The sequence below is a fragment of the Lepidothrix coronata genome, unplaced genomic scaffold (assembly GCF_001604755.1).
Source record: "Lepidothrix coronata isolate B3197 unplaced genomic scaffold, Lepidothrix_coronata-1.0 Scaffold10, whole genome shotgun sequence".
Taxonomy (NCBI): Eukaryota; Metazoa; Chordata; class Aves; order Passeriformes; family Pipridae; genus Lepidothrix; species Lepidothrix coronata.
Genome location: NW_016690190.1, coordinates 8285676 through 8302413, shown reverse-complemented (window position 1 = coordinate 8302413; position 16738 = coordinate 8285676). Strand labels below are relative to the sequence as shown.

General features: G+C 49.1%; 1 protein-coding gene across 4 annotated transcripts in view; it reads left to right on the top strand.

Moving 5' to 3' along the window:
• Positions 1-16089, top strand: part of CECR1 (cat eye syndrome chromosome region, candidate 1) — a 54719-nt gene extending 38630 nt beyond the window's left edge. For 2 of the 4 annotated variants that reach the window (XM_017804767.1, XM_017804766.1), the window contains exons 4-10: positions 1040-1250; positions 4275-4402; positions 5495-5585; positions 5886-5994; positions 6919-7076; positions 7909-8111; positions 9049-12550. In XM_017804767.1, coding sequence (XP_017660256.1) covers positions 1040-1250; positions 4275-4402; positions 5495-5585; positions 5886-5994; positions 6919-7076; positions 7909-8111; positions 9049-9157 — 1009 coding nt within the window. In that variant the 3' untranslated portion in view covers positions 9158-12550. Of the gene's footprint in view, positions 1-1039; positions 1251-4274; positions 4403-5494; positions 5586-5885; positions 5995-6918; positions 7077-7908; positions 8112-9048; positions 12551-14925 lie in introns of those variants that run through there. The other 2 variants (XR_001873106.1, XM_017804768.1) reach the window with 2 other exon arrangements.
• Positions 16090-16738: the final 649 nt, after the last annotated feature.

The window sequence follows — 16738 nt, the reverse complement described above, 5'->3', positions numbered from 1 at the left end:
TGCAATTACTGGCTCCCTTAAACTCTACTTGATAACGCTGCCCACCGTCTCTCTGGATTTCTGAAGGAAGTTTATATGCCGGCTGAGTTTATGGAGGAAACAGTGGGAGTTTCCATCCCACTAAGGAAAAGCCAGGACCTTCTTGTCAGCTGTTTCCCTGAAGAAGGTATCAGCAAGGCAGGCAGGCAGGGTGTCAGGGTTGGTCCACCGGTGGGGGAAAATGATTTGTGATTCACAGTTGTTTTCCCCCTGCTTTTTTTAGATGGCATATTTTGACAATACAAAGGTACCAGGACAACTTATGAGCTCAATAAGCAGGTTGGTGGTGGCCCAGTACATGGCATCTCCTGGAGACTCAGTCTGCCTTTAGGTGGTGAACAGAGGGCCAAGTGTCATAACATTTTACATGCACTGAAAGTGCTTGGGGGAATGTATTGTCTGCAGGAGTAATGTACATGCCTACTTTGGGAGTAAGGATACCCCTGGGCAGCAGAGTGCAATTCTTGTGATATAAAAGCACCATACTTGCTTTTGTAACCCTATTACTCCGATTTTGTCCTTGAAAAAGGGAGGGGCAGGTTTTGAACACCTAGTCTTACCCTGCTTACAGCTCAACACGTCTTGTATGACTTCTGTACCAGCCATTAGAACAGTAAATACAGGTGGCAGAAAAATGACCTGAATGCTTTCTAGTTGCACCAGTTGCTGTTACAACTGTTGTACTGCAGTGCCAACAAGCTCTGAGTTAGATTTTGGGCCCCTGTTGTGGCAGGAAGGGCTTTGCACCTTCTCTTGGTCCTGCCCAGGGAACGTGTGCCTCCTTTAGCACAGCCGCTGCCCTGCTGCTCCCCAGAGCATGACAGAGGGAGAGTGTCATGTGCACAAAGCTTGGTCTCTGACAATGAAAGTCGCACCTATCCTGGAGGAATCTATTTCCTCCTGTACCCAACACTCAGCTGCCAGCTGGTGGCTTTTTGCATGCTGAAAGCCAGTTGTCCTGTTTGTTCTCCTCATTCTTTCTCTTTTCCCTTCTCTACAGCTTGCTGAGAAACCTGACCCTGGTGACAGATGCCCCTGAGCAGGCCTACCCTTCTCAGGCTTTCATTTGGAAAAGATTTGAAGAAGTCTTTCTCATTGCCTCTGGACTTATCTGCTATGCACCTGTGTTCAAGGCCTATTTCTACCAGGGGCTGCTGGAGCTTTATGAAGATAACGTGCAGTATGTCGAGATAAGAGCTATCCTGCCTGCAGTACGTATTTTTTTGCCTCTCTAGTATTCTTTTAAATCCTCATTTCTCTATAACTTTTCTCAAGCCCTATCTTGAATTTAGTTTTTGGATGTTTGCATACCTGCCCTTCTAAGGATGCTGGAAAACCTGGATTATATTCAAAGGTCTTTGTTGGAGATTTGCATAGGCAAGGGCTTGAAAGTGAGACATGCTTTGTTCTTAATGGCTAAGGGAGATACCTACTGTGGCATCAGCACAAAACTGCATTGTACAGTCTGACTGGGAGCTGTGTCAAAATCTTGCTTATTGGGAAGATGTATCTCAGCTTTGTCTGCACCAGAATCACCTGTTCTATGGCAGCTATTCTCAAAAAAATTTCCTGTCTTGCATACAGACTCATTCTGGGATAGTTATGTTATTTTAAATCCTCAGCTTATTTCAGAATGATTTCTCTGAATAGGCTCAATAAATTGGCAAAGCACTGTCTTGCACAGTTTGCAGACAACCTAAAATTTTGGCTATGTATTTGAAGCATGAACTGCTCCTTTCATTGCCCCTAACACTAAAATCTGCTGGAAATGGTTTAGGCCGTTCTCCCTGTGTGTCACCCAGAGCTGGTCAGAATATCCTACAAAGCCACTCTGCCCTAATGCCTTCCCAAGCAGCAGCAGACCACACCACTGTTCTTTGGCTGTGTAACAGTTCCCACTTTCCCAGTGAAAATTTCGACACTGCAGGCACACCTTTCCCATACAATCCTCCAGCCCAGCTCCAAGAGGGGTAGCGTGGAGTTGGGAGTTCTGTCAGAGGGGAAAATGCCTTACCAAAGGAAACAAATCAGGGCTGCTGCTCCTCACTACACCACCTACCTCCATCTTCTTAACTGTCCATTACAACAGGAATGAAGCTGCTGTACAATGGGAATGCAGGTATCAGTTTGCTGCTGGTGCCACGGCATCCAGTGGATTCAGTAGCCATGCTGATGTCCTGCTGGTGGCTTAACTCCTTAATGTGCCTGCCAGCGTCTTCCATAAATCCCTGCCCTTGCATGCAATTGCTGGGGGGTTCCAGCCAGCTGCAGATGAATGTCTGTGCCCCGGCAACCACCTCTGCTGTTGGGCAGGCCTCCACAGCCACCTCCACCAGCACACAGGCAGGTGCTGTGACAAATTTGGAGGCTGATCTGGCTTTGTCCCAACAGCTGGGGAGCAGGGCTGCTGACCCTGCCCTGTTGAGGCTTGGGCTGGCCCCATAGCAAGACAGGGCTCGGTGTCAGGGCTTCAGGCTGCCACTCAGTCGTGTCTGAGATGAGAAGACTGTTTTGACAAGGTTAAAAAAAAAAAAAAGGAGGGGGAGAAGACCACAAAGCTTACGTGTATCTTACTTTGCTGAGGGTTGTCATAAGGCAGTTGCTCTGAACTCGGTCACCATCTGTCTTCGGGGTACCTCAAAAGAGAAAATAACAGCAATGTCAAAATGCCTGTGCTGTGAGACAGCACGAGCACTGGCATCCCCCCAGGTCACACATGTTTCTGGGCCAAGAGAATCTGCGTGGGCCTGACTGGAAAATACCCTGCCTTTACCATCAGCCCTTAGACACGGTTGTAAAGTCTTTTGAAGGGAGGCTTGGCAGGGAAGATTTGCTTCCCATCCAGCTCCTAATGCTGGCTGCTGACATGGGAGCCTCCAGAGCCCCAGGGCTTGCTCACACCCAGCAGCTCGGTGTGCTGTGAGGTACAGGCAGGCTGCCTGCAGCCCAGGTACCACAGTGAGGGATGCCAGGAGCTGCAACTGCCCTGGACTGGAGTGCAGCATGGGCAGGGAAGGGACAGCCGGGCTGAAGCTGGGATGAGTGGGAAGGGAAACACTTTACTGTTTTAGTCAAGGTGAGCAGGGTGTGACAGGAATAACAAGATGCTCGTGTGGCTGGAGATCCTCTACAAGGCTTGGACAACAGCACTGACACTGCAAAACCTCTCCTTGCAGCAAAGCCTGCCAGAAGCGGCCCCTGAAGAAAAGTAAATGAACGCTGGGATTAAGTGTGAAACAGCAAACATTGTGGAAAAGCCCCCCAAGCCCAGCTGTGTTTGCAGATTCAGCTGTGTAAAGTCTCACATTCCCATGGGCTGCAGCTGGGGAAGAGTTCCCTCTGAGCATCTGCAGCTGCCCCACGGCTGCTGGTGCCTACAAGGGGGTCAGCACAGCGTGGGGGCTTAGTGAGGCTCATCACTGCAAGGGGCAGCATCAGGCAGAAGTAAAACGGTGGAGAGGAGCAGCTGAGGGGTGGAGGAAAAGGGTGAAAGAGAAAAGAATGGTGAGAAGAAAACTGAGGGATTCAGCCACCATTGAGTGAGCAACTCCAGGCAGGGCTTTTGTGCGTTAGTATCGCTGGGGGCATTCAGTGCCTACACCCCCGATGAAATCAGGGCAAAAGCCCTGAGTACAGCCTTGGTAGTAAGGAATCCCCAGAGTAAGCTGATGAAACAGAGTATACCAAAAGAATTATTCTTCCCAGTTTGCTGCCAGAGAACTGAGAAGGCATGGGAAGACTAAATGACCCTCTCAAGGTCATGGAGTGAACCTCTGGCAAAGGGGAGCAGAAGCCCAGCCCAGCTGGTAGCTTATGGAACTCGGCCCTCGCGTGCCTTGGGGCTGCCTTGGCTGACAGACTGCCACCGCAAGGCACAGAGTGTGTGAGCCGCCAGACGGCTGGACAAAACACTCCAGCATTTGATACAGACGTGAGTAAGAGGTCATGGTCTCCTCTGGGTACTCAAGGGCACTTGCTTGCCATGTCTGAACATGGAGAAACTTGTTTCTTGTATCACATAGGAGGGAGGAAAACCATTCCTTGGTTCTTGCCAGCTGGTAAAGGCTTCAAGAAGAAAATATTCTGCACAGATTTAGCTGGTTTTTTTTTTTCCTGCCCTGTTCCCAGGACCATAACACATTGTTTCTTCAAAGGTTTTCTTCAGTTCATTTCTCCCACCTTCCAGTAAAACATCTCTTCTAACTGCTGCTTGTGATGTGCTTTTCATCCTGCAGGTGTATGAACTGGATGGCACCCGGCACAATAAATCATGGTCTGTGGCAACCTATCGGGAAGTGACCAGGCAGTTTGTGAAGGAGCACCCTGACTTTGTTGGAGCCAAGATTATATTTACAGCACACAGGTAGACAGAGGCTGTGCAGGGCTAAGAGCGGCCCTGCGTGGCCGGCTGTGCTGGGAGGGAGGGGGCCAGGCCAGGAGAAGCAGTGCTGAAGTGCCACAGTTGGTTAGCAATGTCCACGTGCGTTGTCAGACCCGGGGTGTTGACTCCCGAGGCATTCCCTGGCATGTGCAAAAGGCTGAGGGTGAGAAATCATCTATATAAGTCTGTGTACGTGCAAAGTGAGCAGGGTTAGCTCACGGTGTGCGCCAGAGGACGGGAGTCCGTGAGCCCTGGGTGCGGGAACGAGCAAGGGAAGGGCTGCTTGTGTGCATGTCCAAGCCGTGCGTGCTCCCTTCCCGAGCCTGGACACACTCCCGGTCTCTGCAGGAACCGAAGCAGTGACAGCAGTGCCCGAGTATGGGCACTTGGTGCTGCAAAGGCCCCCGTGGGACCCTGCAGACGCTGCTCTCCCAGCAGCCTTTGTACGGTATGTTCGTGCTGCTGCTCGCAGGGGAGCACGAGGCTGTTCTCCAAGTCAGCCAGATGCCACGAAGTCATGTGAGGTGATCCTGAGCAAACAGAGCAGACCTCTCAGCAGCATTTACTCGCTCTGGTTCAGCACGGTGCCGTTTCCAGCTCAGAGCTGGCTTGTCTTTGGACAGCTTGGATATGGACACAGTGTGTCTGCAAAACGAGCCGAGATGTTAAAGTCTGATAGGGCTGGAACAACCTCAAATTTAAAACTCTCTTGAAATGCAGTCAGTGTCTCACCTCCCAACAAAACAGTCGAGAGAGGAAAAAAAATTAAACATTTTCTCTCCACGCTGTTGTGTTCCCTGCATGGTGGATGTGAAAGCCAGTGAGTCAGACAGGCATGCCTCAACTCAAGTGACAGCAGGGTCTAGCCAGGCATTTCCTGGTCATTCAGGGGCTTCCTTTCATAATATCAATTTTCTGCTGCTGTTACTCTGGAGACCTGAAGCTGGTTGTCAGATTCGGGAGCAACTTGCATTTTGGAAATACCCCTGGGGGCCCCATTTCACAAGTCAAACCCAAAGAAGGCGGGCCCATGGGAGTGAGCCTCTGCACTGCTTTCTCTCTCTTGCTCTTTAGGATGCTGAATGTTTCCCAGATTAAAGAAGCCATCGTCACTGCCATGGCACTCAGAGCCCAATTCCCAGACACCCTGGCAGGCTTCGACCTGGTAACCGTGTTTCTTCTGTGGCTTCACATTAACCCCTAGTGATATAACTACATATATGATATGGCATATGTTGTATACCAGAGGCAGAACCTCTGCTGCTGTACTGAAATCAGTGTTAATGGATTTCAAATCCTCCAGCTAAGGATTTTGTTCAGGGTAATTGGCAAAATCCCCTGAAAGAATCAGCTCCCCACCCCACGGCATTGCAATTTCTGTACAGCTGGCGCCTCAGTGATATATAGCTGTTATTCCCACTATCTTCCCAAGTGTGTTCAAAAATACCTTTCTTTTTTCCTCTAGGTTGGTGATGAGGATGAAGGTCATTCTTTATGGGACCTGAAGGATGCCCTGACCATCCCGTATTCCATGGGGGTCAGCTTGCCGTACTTTTTCCATGCTGGCGAGACTGGTAAGCATGAGGGCTTGAGGCCTGTTATTGCTTACAGAGGCAAGACTGAAATCTTGCAAAGCACAGAAGAAGCAAGCCTGGATGTACCAAGATGATGTGTGTGTATACATGTGTACATAATCAGTTTTCCTTATGCTTCTCCCCATGTCAGCCTGTTGCTGTAGCATTCCTACAGGACCACTCCCTTACCTACTCCCTGCTTTTGACTGCAGGTGTCACACTGCTCAGTGTCTTTGACATGGAGTCATGCTGTGAGAGTTATTGCTGGTAGCCATTTCCTTCTTGGAGCAGCACTCACCTCCCATTCATAGTGGCAGGAGAATTCCTGAGCCATTATTTTACATTTTAAGGTGAAGAAATATCTGAGCCAGCCTTGAGTCTTAACTGAATACGCTCATCAAAGTAACCAATGTACCCTTCATTTCATTAGTGGGGCAATGTGTATTATTCAGTCAGTATGGGTGGGATTTATTCTAACCATGCATGACAGTTGTGTCTAACTTGTGCATTATGTGTATTGCTTGTTGACATCTACAGAGAAGGGGTCTACTTCTGAACTAGTTTCTCTGGGCTCCTTTTGTAGCCATGGGCAGTAACAAGCTCTTCTAAGGCACAGTACATCTCACCCTGTTGCACAGGCTACTCCCCACAAATTATTGCTTCTCTCCATTGACAATGAATGGAGACCAGCATGATTAGCTTAGCTGTAAGAGCAGCACTGTAGACATCTAAAGCCAGGTGAAATGAATGGATATCTCTGTGCTGAGCAGTATCCTGGGCAGAATTAAATCCCTGTTGTGCTGAAAATGCAAGTGGAAACCCTCTTACCTCGCAACTGGGGCATCTATTAACAAAATCATCCAGCAGTTTGAGAAGACATACTTCCTCACAGCACTGCAGTGACTCTTACCTGTCTCTACTCAGATTGGCAGGGCACCTCTGTAGACAATAACGTGCTGGATGCACTGCTCCTGAACACCAGCAGGATTGGCCACGGACTTGCTCTCATTAAACACCCAGTAGCCAAAAATTTGTCTCTGAAGAGGGATATTCCTGTAGAAGTCTGTCCCATCTCCAACCAGGTATGTTGTTAAAAGCCTAGTTCTTGGGGCTGGGACACTGGAATGGGGTTCATCACAGCAGTGGGGAGCAGCAGGGAGCTGGGGGGCAGCTACAAGTTTTGATGCACACAGGCTGGCTGTTTCCCTTGCGCCACATTACACTGCAGTTTGCTACATAGACACACACTGTGAATATATATAAGGCTTGTAATACCAGTCAGCAAAAAAAATCATTTATATTCCTACCCAGAGGAACTTGGGTAGGCAGTCTTCCCTAGTGGAGATGAGACCCAGAGCCAGGGAGGTATCCAAAGAGACATAATGGAAAATACTTCAAAGCCAGGAGGGCCAGAGGCTGAGAAGCAGGGATTGTAACTGGAAGTCTCTCGGTTTTGTAGAATTCATAAGCAGCGGGAACTCTTCTGCAGCACATTAACGTGGTGCCCACTGTCCCCCGGGTGCAGCAGAAAGGATGCTCTGGGGTAGAGATGTACTGGTGTGAGCCTTAAGGGAGAGAACACTGATACCAGCTCCAGACGCCCTGAGCTAAGCATCATGGCAAGCATGTAACCAAAAGACTGTTCCTGAAATGCTCGCAGTCAAATCGTTATACATAAGCAGAAGTTATTCACCCCACTGGCCTTGACTTAGACAATTCATTTAAGAAACTCATCTCCTTGAGGAGACAAGTTGGTCCCTCCCACAGCAGTTCAGAGCAGAATGCACTCTGAACAGCCCTCTGGAGGCTGTCCCTCCCGGGTGGCTCCCTGCTGACACAGGCAGCTGTGCCAGGTATCCGAACACCGCTACAGCAATAACCTGACGCGGTGTTGTCTCCACCCTTCCCACCGAGGTCCTGCTGCTGGTAGCTGACCTGCGGAGTCACCCTGCAGCTGACCTCATGGCTGAGGGGCACCCCATTGTGATCAGCCCCGATGATCCCCCTATCTTTGGAGCAAAGGGAGTCTCCTATGACTTCTACGAGGTGTTCATGGCCATCGGAGGGATGAATGCCGACCTGAGGACCTTAAAACAACTTGCGCTCAACTCCATAAAGTAAGTTCCTCACCTCTCTCATCTAGCCATAGTAATCATAAGGAGACTATCAGCTTGCTCCCCAGAAACCCGCCGTATTTAGGTTTTGGCCCCAGAGTCTCCTCTGCCACATGAACTGGGCTTCCATTAATCCAAAATCTCTGCTATGTGTCTTCTCCAAAGGCACAACACAGCGACCCCAGAGGCTCCTCTACCTGTGCTCTTCCTTTCTGTAACTCTGTGTCTCAGTTTATTCTTCCTTTTCCATCCCTTGTGAACTTGCCTCCAGCACCTGGTTCTGGGTATGGGAGAAATCTTATGTCTTTGTATCACTTGTCTATTTGTGCCAAAATTTGACTTGCTGCAGTGTTTGCCGTGGCTCACCTGGGAAACACAGGAAAACAACCTACCAGCATTTAGTTTGAGTGCGTTTAACGACTTTTTCTATTTATCTGGGCAGCTCTGAATGTCCCAGAATAGTTTGGATATGATGCCCAGGGTCTCTGTGCACATTCCTCAGTTGTTGCCTGTTTGCCAAATCCTGTGCCAATCCTCTAGGCAATCCCAAGTCCCTGCATGGCCAGGGAGACAACAAATACTCTGATTTCCTACCAATTTGGACCAAGCCCAGGGCACATCTGAAAGCAGCAGCAGTGCTGTCTCTTCTGTACTAGTCAGTGGTTGCTGCCCAGCCGAGTCTCCAGCTGATGCAGACTGAGCTGTTTGTCCTCATGGTGCAGGACTCAGTAGCTGCTGATGTGGCTGTGATGTGTCTTGTCCCAGCGTGAGATCAGCTGGCAGGAGCTCCGGGCTCTTTACACTGTGTCACTCTGAGCGGTGCAGGCATGTCCTGCAAGGGTTAACATGTTGCTGTTTCCTGCCTTTTCATTTTGGTGTTGATCTTGAAATAGCTGCCCCCTTGACTCCTGTCTGACACTGACTTTTCTCCTCCTCACAGATACAGTGCCATGCTACCGGATGAGAAAGCCAAGGCCAAAGAGGTCTGGCAGAAAAAATGGGACCAATTTGTGGCTGATCTCTCTGATAGCTTTTTAAGGGAGCTTTAGAGAGTACAAGACTCGTCTCAGAAGGCATTTGGCAAGCCAGAGCGATTGCTAGGAGGGAGACTGCTTCTTCCATGTGACCTGAGCAGATGAATGAACCTCGAAGTCTTACCTGGCAGTGGGCGACTCTGGTAAGCCAGGCTTAATGGGCTTAAAACTGAGAATGAGGTGAGCTGTTCTGTGAAAGTCATGGACTGGAGGTAAAAGGGAGCAGTGAGCCTTTGTATCAACCACAAAAGACCGCCCCACTCAAAATAGTCAAAACAGTTAAAAATTGCCAATGACCAAATCCTGACATCCTTATTCAGGAAAAATATGCTTTCCAATTAGGGTTAGCAGGAGATTGGCAACATGAGGATCTCTGAATTTCGCCTTATCGTTACAAAATGCAGACCTTGTCCGGAAACAGCTCAGACAAACATCCAACCATTTGGGCCACTGACCTTCAGGAGAGCAAGGACTGAAAATGACTCTCGTTACGTTTAACCCTGGGCCTGCTGCCAAAATAGCACTGCTAGGTCGAAGAACCAGTCATAGGTCTGATGTTTGCTATTTCAGGCTCTACCATGGCTGGAAACAAGCTGATGGAACTTGCTCCCAGAACATTTAAGCCTGGTTGCACAGTGATCATAATGCCAAAAAGAGGCGTCTGAGTTGCCAATAGCTTTTTTTACTTCAAAATCTTTTCCTGTCCTCCGGTCAAAAGGAAGCCAAAACACGTTTCATCTGAGGAAAAAACATCCTGGCTTCCCAGATCCAGCTTAATTAAAACTGTCCCCCCACACAAGGCCATCTTAACACAGGCCTCTGCATTTATAGGAAACACCTTGTGATTTTTTGGGGGTTCCACGACCAGTCTTTGTTGCCTGACCAGTCTTTGTTGCCTGACTCAGAGTGCAAATGTATCCTTATCCAGCCTGTCAGGCAGATTTTCACCTTGGTGGAGAACTGCTCTCCCACTGTGTATATCCACAGTGCTCATTTGGACCCCTGTGACTTCCAGCTCTTTGGCAAAAAACAACTACACAATAAATAGTCTTTGGACAAGGGAATTCCCTTTCTTAGCATTACCAAAAATAACAGGAGGAGAACTAGTTGCAGAGAGGTTTAAAAAAAAAGAAATCCTAATCAGGATGCTAAATAAATGCAGCAAAGTCATTCAGCACAGATACCCCAAACATGCAGCCAGGATCAAACAGCATTTCTCTTTGACTTCAGTACAGTTATGCTGGTTTGCATCAGCCAAGGGAGAATTGACAAAAATTCCTGCTGAAAGACAAGTCCCTCCTCTGAGCCACAGACTTGCAAGGACTGTTGTTTCCTGATCTGACCAGCTTGGGCAAATTGGCTCCTTTAGGCTTTCTGCTAATTGTCTCAAGCTGCCTGGCCATAGTGCTTATTTCCACTGACCTTGGTTGAAACACCTTAGCAGGAGGCAAATACACTTACTATAGAAGTGGATCAAGCTGCACAGCCCCTGCATCCCGTGTTAAATTGCCCACATTTCACAGGCTGCAACTTCATCTCTAGTTATCTCAGAGGAAAAAAAAAACAAAACAACGAACACACTACAAACCCCCCACCACAGAAAAAAAATAAAACCACAACAAACCACAGGTGTGTGCATTGCAGAAGCCAGCAACACAAACCAAAGAAAGCAAAAAGAGAGAACCCAGTCACACCCCTTGATATCGGGGAGGCTGCTGGGGGGGGTGGAATTAAGTGCCTCACATCCCCAGCCCTTTCCAGCCACAGCTGCCTGTAGTCCAGCTTTCTCTGCCCACATTCCTCCACAACCTCTCTCAGAGCACCAGCAGATGCTTTTTGGCAGGCTGACCTTTCCTGGGCCTTGATGCAGCTTTGGTCCTGGAAGAAGCTTTACACCGGAGGAGGAGCCAGAGTAGAGCCACTTTCCCTCCTCCTCCTCCATGGGTGTTGCATACAGAGCTCAGTCTAAAGTCCCCAAGGTAGGCTTTGGTCATGGCCAGGCTATAAATGCTGACTTGGGAAATGCCTTATTTGTAATGCTGCTGAGGAGAACTGCTGCAAGCAAGTGCAATGGCTGCTAACCAATGACCCAAAGCCTCTGAGCAACCTGATCTTTCAGCATTGCTATATGTGGATGGACAAAGATCCTTATTTGCCGCGAGCTGATTCTCCCTTAAATAAGCCTCTTTGCTGCCAAGGTGAAGCTAATCATTACAAAGCCATTGTGTGAGGAGGTGAGTTCCTCAACACAGGTTGACCTAAGTCCCTTCCTTTACTATTACAGTAGAAAGCTTTCAGCTCTTCCTGCATGGGATGCCTTGAGGGCTCAAACTACTCTTTGGTTCTCCTCCCTCCTCATTAACTGCAATAGTTGCAGGGATAGATCCTAATTTGCCAAATGCCTGCTGGAATCAGTTTACCTGTTGTTGCCTTCCTAAGAAAAGCCTGTTGTGCACTTGGCCATTTACCTACTTTGCAGCCAAGTATCTGGAGCCACCAGTGAGTGATGCTGTTCAGGATTACAGCAGAAACAGGTTTCTACAGAAATCACAGGATTGTACAGGTCTGAGATGACTTTCAGATGAAGCCCTCAGAAAGGTGCAACAACTCTACAGGACTATGTCTGCATTTGTGACTAGTCTAGTGACTGCACTTCTGCTGAAGGGATCCATCTTAGCTTTGGGCAGAGAGAAGAAACTTTTCTGTCCTGGTTATATATGTATGTTTAAATGTAAACCTGAACCATACAGAGGGGCCTCACTCCAGTGGTGTGGCCTTCCTTGGATCCCTCCTTGAACGGGGCATTGCCATGTGTGGTGACTGGGGCTTCCCAAGAGTCCTCTGGCAGCAGATGGGCTTCAACCATATACGGGGCCTAAGCAAGTGTGAGAGAAGGAGGGCCAGCCTGCTTTGCTGCTGGGGATCAGCACTTCCTTGGAGTGGCCTTAGTTCTGAGAACGGTGCAAACTGAGAAACCCAAATTGCATCCTCACCTCTCTAACTCCAGGCACGCAAAAAAGGAGGGATTTAGGCTGGACCACAGCAGTTATAAAAGATCCATCTATTCGGCCTCAAAGCTTTGGGTAAATTTGGCTGCAGGGCCCTCTTTCAAGGGTTTTGCTGCCAGTCTATCCCCATACCTTGGCTCCCTGCTCACATTTGTTGGCAAACACATCACATATGATGCTTTCTTGCCTGTCGCTTTCAGAACATAGTCTATAATTAAATTTTTAAACCCATTTAAAATGTGGGGGTTATTTTTCCTTCCTTTTTTTTTCTTCCCCCACCAAAAAGAACAGAGGATACCTGGATTTGATGTGAGGTTTTAATCTGGAATGTGCAGTGGAGGGGGATTTTTCACATCACTCAGCCTGGCATAGAGTTATCAGGGAGTCTGAAATGCCTTCACAGATGCATCCAGCTCAGGGCTGTGTCTTCATACAGAGACCACCCGACAGACAGATTTCCTTGTGCTACCTCTCGTCCCATGACAGTTTTGTACTATCTATGTGGTGGTTACAGCATGGGAAAGTAGAGGAACTACTGAAGGTCATTCACCCTCCTTTTAGCAGGGTTTTAATGGAGGAAAACAAGGAAAAGAGTAAATGCTATGTGATCACCCTATTCTTTCTGAATCTGGCAAGTGCCTTGTGGAGCACCGGGTAACTACATGGTACAACAACCTGAGGCTCTTTGCCCCAAATGCTGGTGGTGGGCATGGGAAGAAAGGAGTAGCCAGAGAACTTCAATATCTGGGATGAAAGAGGTGGAGACAGACACAAGGGTGATGGGAGGCTGAGTAGGGCAGACATAAAGAGGCAAAAAGAGCCCTCCCCCTCGTCTCCATCCAGACTCAGGAGCAAGGAATGAGAGTAGAAAATCCATGGGGGTTTCTGTGAGGGTTACTTCAAGCATCCATAAGAATACATCAAGCCTTATGCCTGTTATCTCCCCCATTTGTCTCTCCCTGTGGCCTCTTCAGGTTCAATTTGTTTAAATGGGAGGTGGATGGAGCTTTGTTTGCAGCACACAGGTCTAGCAGTGTTTGCTGCAGAGCATCTTAGACTGCCTTTGGGGCAATTCAGAGAATGAAATGTTTGCCTCCTGGTCAATCACTGCCAGGAAATGGCTGATCCAGCCCTAGTGGTTGCTGTCAAAAATCATGCCAATAAAAACAGAGGAATAAAGTGAGTGGTTGAAAATGGAGATAGGCCCAAGCGAGCAGCTGGGTCTGTATGTCATGTGAGCCTCCATCACTGCAGTGGGACTACACAGATTCCACATGCTAAGCAAAGCCCTCTGGCCATAAAACACAGGGTTACAGATGCATTTTCCGCCAGCTTCCAGTGCTCAGCCTGCTTCAAGGTTTTCTTCCTATATTAATCTCTGAATTAGCCTCTTCACAGGTAGCAGAAAGACATTTCTTTGGACAGAAACTTACAGTTCTAATTGGCTCAGTACTTAATTCCTTTCTTCCCGGGCTTGCAGCAGTTGCAATCACAGCAGGACTATCAAGTGTTTTCTGTGCACTGAGGGACAGGCAGGTGAAGGGTCTGGCTCTCAATTCTTCTGGCTTGTCATTTTTATCAGGCTGTGTCCTCCCCCCTTGGTCATTACAGGATAAGAAAGGCATTTTACTGTATTTTCTCAACCTTTAGCTTGTCCATCATTTCATGAGCAGGCTGCAGCAGGGAAAGAGAAGAGATAAACCGTGGGGGGAGGGTCGGTTCAGGCCATTAGACCCTCTGCGGTAAGAAAAGAGATGGAAGGTGCATCTACTTTCGAGGGGGATGTTAGAAGGTCAGGAAGAGGGGGGTGATGACAGGACTGTGAGTCCAGAGAAAACAGAGCTGCAAAGTTTACACAGGGACCCACGGGAGAAGGCTGTGGGCAACTGCCTGTTTTGCTTGTCTTCATAGTCAGCTATGAAAGGGGGTGGGATAAACATCTAAGCACGGTGTAGACAGGGGAAGAAGAGGGAGTCTCCTGTGGGCTGGTGTGAGAAGGGCAGACAGGCGATCCCTAGGGGTATCTGGGGATATGTCTGTTGCCAGATGTGGCCGCAGAAGAAATCACGAGGTCCATCCATGTATATAGCACGCAAAATGGGGAGCTCCTAGTAGAACCACAGAGAAAAGCCTCAACTCTTGAAGGGAAAATTACACAACCGGGCATTTAGCACAGGGACGATGGGCTAAAGTCTGCCCGCGGTGCCGGGAGGGGCTCAGCAGCCGAGGCAGAGCGCGGTGCTTGGCAGCCGTGCCGCTGTCGGTCCCTGCCAGGCTCAGCCTGTGCCCGACTGCTGGCAAACTCCCTCCGGGCTGGTTTAAAAATAAGCACTTCAGCCTGTTGGGCGGCCTTCCTTGGAAAAATAAACACGGCAGCCCTGCCAGCCCGCCGGGGCGCACACACGCACACCTCGGGGGCACCTCCTCGACGGCGGGTACCCCCAGAGTTCACTTGGGATCAGAACAACACCCTCGGCCCCCAGCCTGACCCCACATCCCCCAGCCGCACTCCTCACCCTGCCAGGAGCCCCCCGAGCTTTGGCGGGGTGCGGGGGATTCCCGCAGGTGAGCGCTGCGGGCCCGCCCGCGCCGTGGAGCAGGAGCGCCTCCCGCAGGGATCCGCGGGAAGAGCCGGCACAGCGGGATAAAAACCCGCACGGAGTGGGGAGGATAAAACCCACGCCCCAAAACCCCCCGAACTTCAGGATGTTTAAATAGACTAAACCGTTTCTTTTTTTTTTTTTTTCTTTTACAATGACATTCTCTCTGCGATAGGGAACTGGCTGGATGTCTCTCACGGCTGCTTCGCAAGTCTCAGGATGGGGAAAAAAAGGACTAAAAGTATCCTTACACTTACAAAGAAGGGACGGACAAGACCCCTGCAATGCAGTTCGGTCTCAGAGGCACTGAGACCAGGAACCAAAACAACCCACCTAACTTGCAAGTGGTTGTATCGTTAAAAGGCCATAAACTCACATTAGCCAATACTCTAAGCAGAAATCACAGCAAATCAATCACATTTTCACTCTGCCGGGAGTGGCTGTCTTGGTGGATAGCTGAGAAACATTCGAGACAAGGCTCTTGTGTTTGTCATTAACTTCAGAAAGTCTTTGCCCCTCTCTCTGACTTTATTTTTCATGGGTAGCCAAGGGAGGTGTGGGTTGGGGGTCTCTGGTTTCTACACAGTTGAGAAGGCATACTTCAAACTAGCTGCAGCTGCCTGCCTCGTGCTAGTGGAAGAAGGTTTGAAGCCCAGTTCTGCAGGGAACTTAATACTTTCAGTAACATCTCCAAGGCCAGCATAAATTTTGCCAGAGCAGGAGAAACTGCAAACACTTGCGAGAAATTAAAGCCATCCTGGCAGGTTGAGGAAATTACATAAAATAAATGGTAGGTAATTCAGTTAAGGCAAAGGCACTTAAGGAGGAATAACCATCTGTACAAATGTATAACGCTGAGTTGCCAGTGCTTTAATAGCTCTGCAGAAAGGTCTCCGGGTGTTAAAATGGGTCAAAAACAAATTAAGGTTGGTGTTCAAGGCAATGGAAGCATAAAAACAAACAATTACATTGTTTGGGTAATTGATGCCTAAAGTCGTACATGTTAAACCTGCCCTATCAGAGCGAGTCAGGAGACCTTGAGCCCATCCAGAAAGCAAACAAACATTGTTTCATCTCCATGACTGTGAAGTGAACCTTTCACTTTCCCCAGGTCTGGAAGGGCCTCAGCTGAAGTCAGCGTCAAGGCTTCTTTCTCATGGCACAGGAAAGAGGGAGGCAGTCCATCGGAGAACATAAAAGATGACCAGAGTTTTAGAAAACTTTATGATCTGTGGGAAGAGGACCACAGGACTTGGCTTTACAGAGAAAAGACTGAGCAAAGGCAGGGCAGCAACTCACAGAATCACACTTCCAAGACAAAGTCCAACCTTTGACCTTGTCAACTAGACCACGGCACTGAGTGCCATGTCCAGTCACATCTTGAACATCTCCAGGGAGGGTGATTCCACTACCTCCCTGAGCAGTCCTTTCCAATGCCTGACCACCCTTTCAGTGAAGAAATGCTCCCTGATGCCCAGCCTGTTTCCCCCTGGCACAGCTTGAGGCCATGGCCTCTTGTCCCATCACCAGTTGCCTGGGAGAAGAGGCCGACCCTACCTCGCTACAACCTCCTTTCAGGCAGTTGTAGAGAGCAATAAGGTCTCCCCCGAGCCTCCTCTTCTCTAGGCTAAACCTCCCCCACCTCCCTCAGGTGCTCCTCACAGGACTTATCCTCTAGACCCTTCAGCAGCTTTGTTGTCCTTCTCTGGACACACTCCAGTACATCAGTGTCTTTCCTGATTTTGAGGGACCCAGAAGTGGACACAGCACTTGAGGTGTGGCCTCACCAGTGCTGAGTACCAGGGGGACAATCACTCCCCTGGTCAGCTGGCAGAGGTAACAAGTTGCAGTGCAGCCCCTCGGCACGCACGCTGCGGGCAGGGTAAGCTGTAACCACCTTAGACTGAAAACAGACTATGGGGAGATGCCTGTGCAGCCAGGAGGACCGGGCTGTACAGCACTGGAGCGATTTCACTCACAGACCGAGG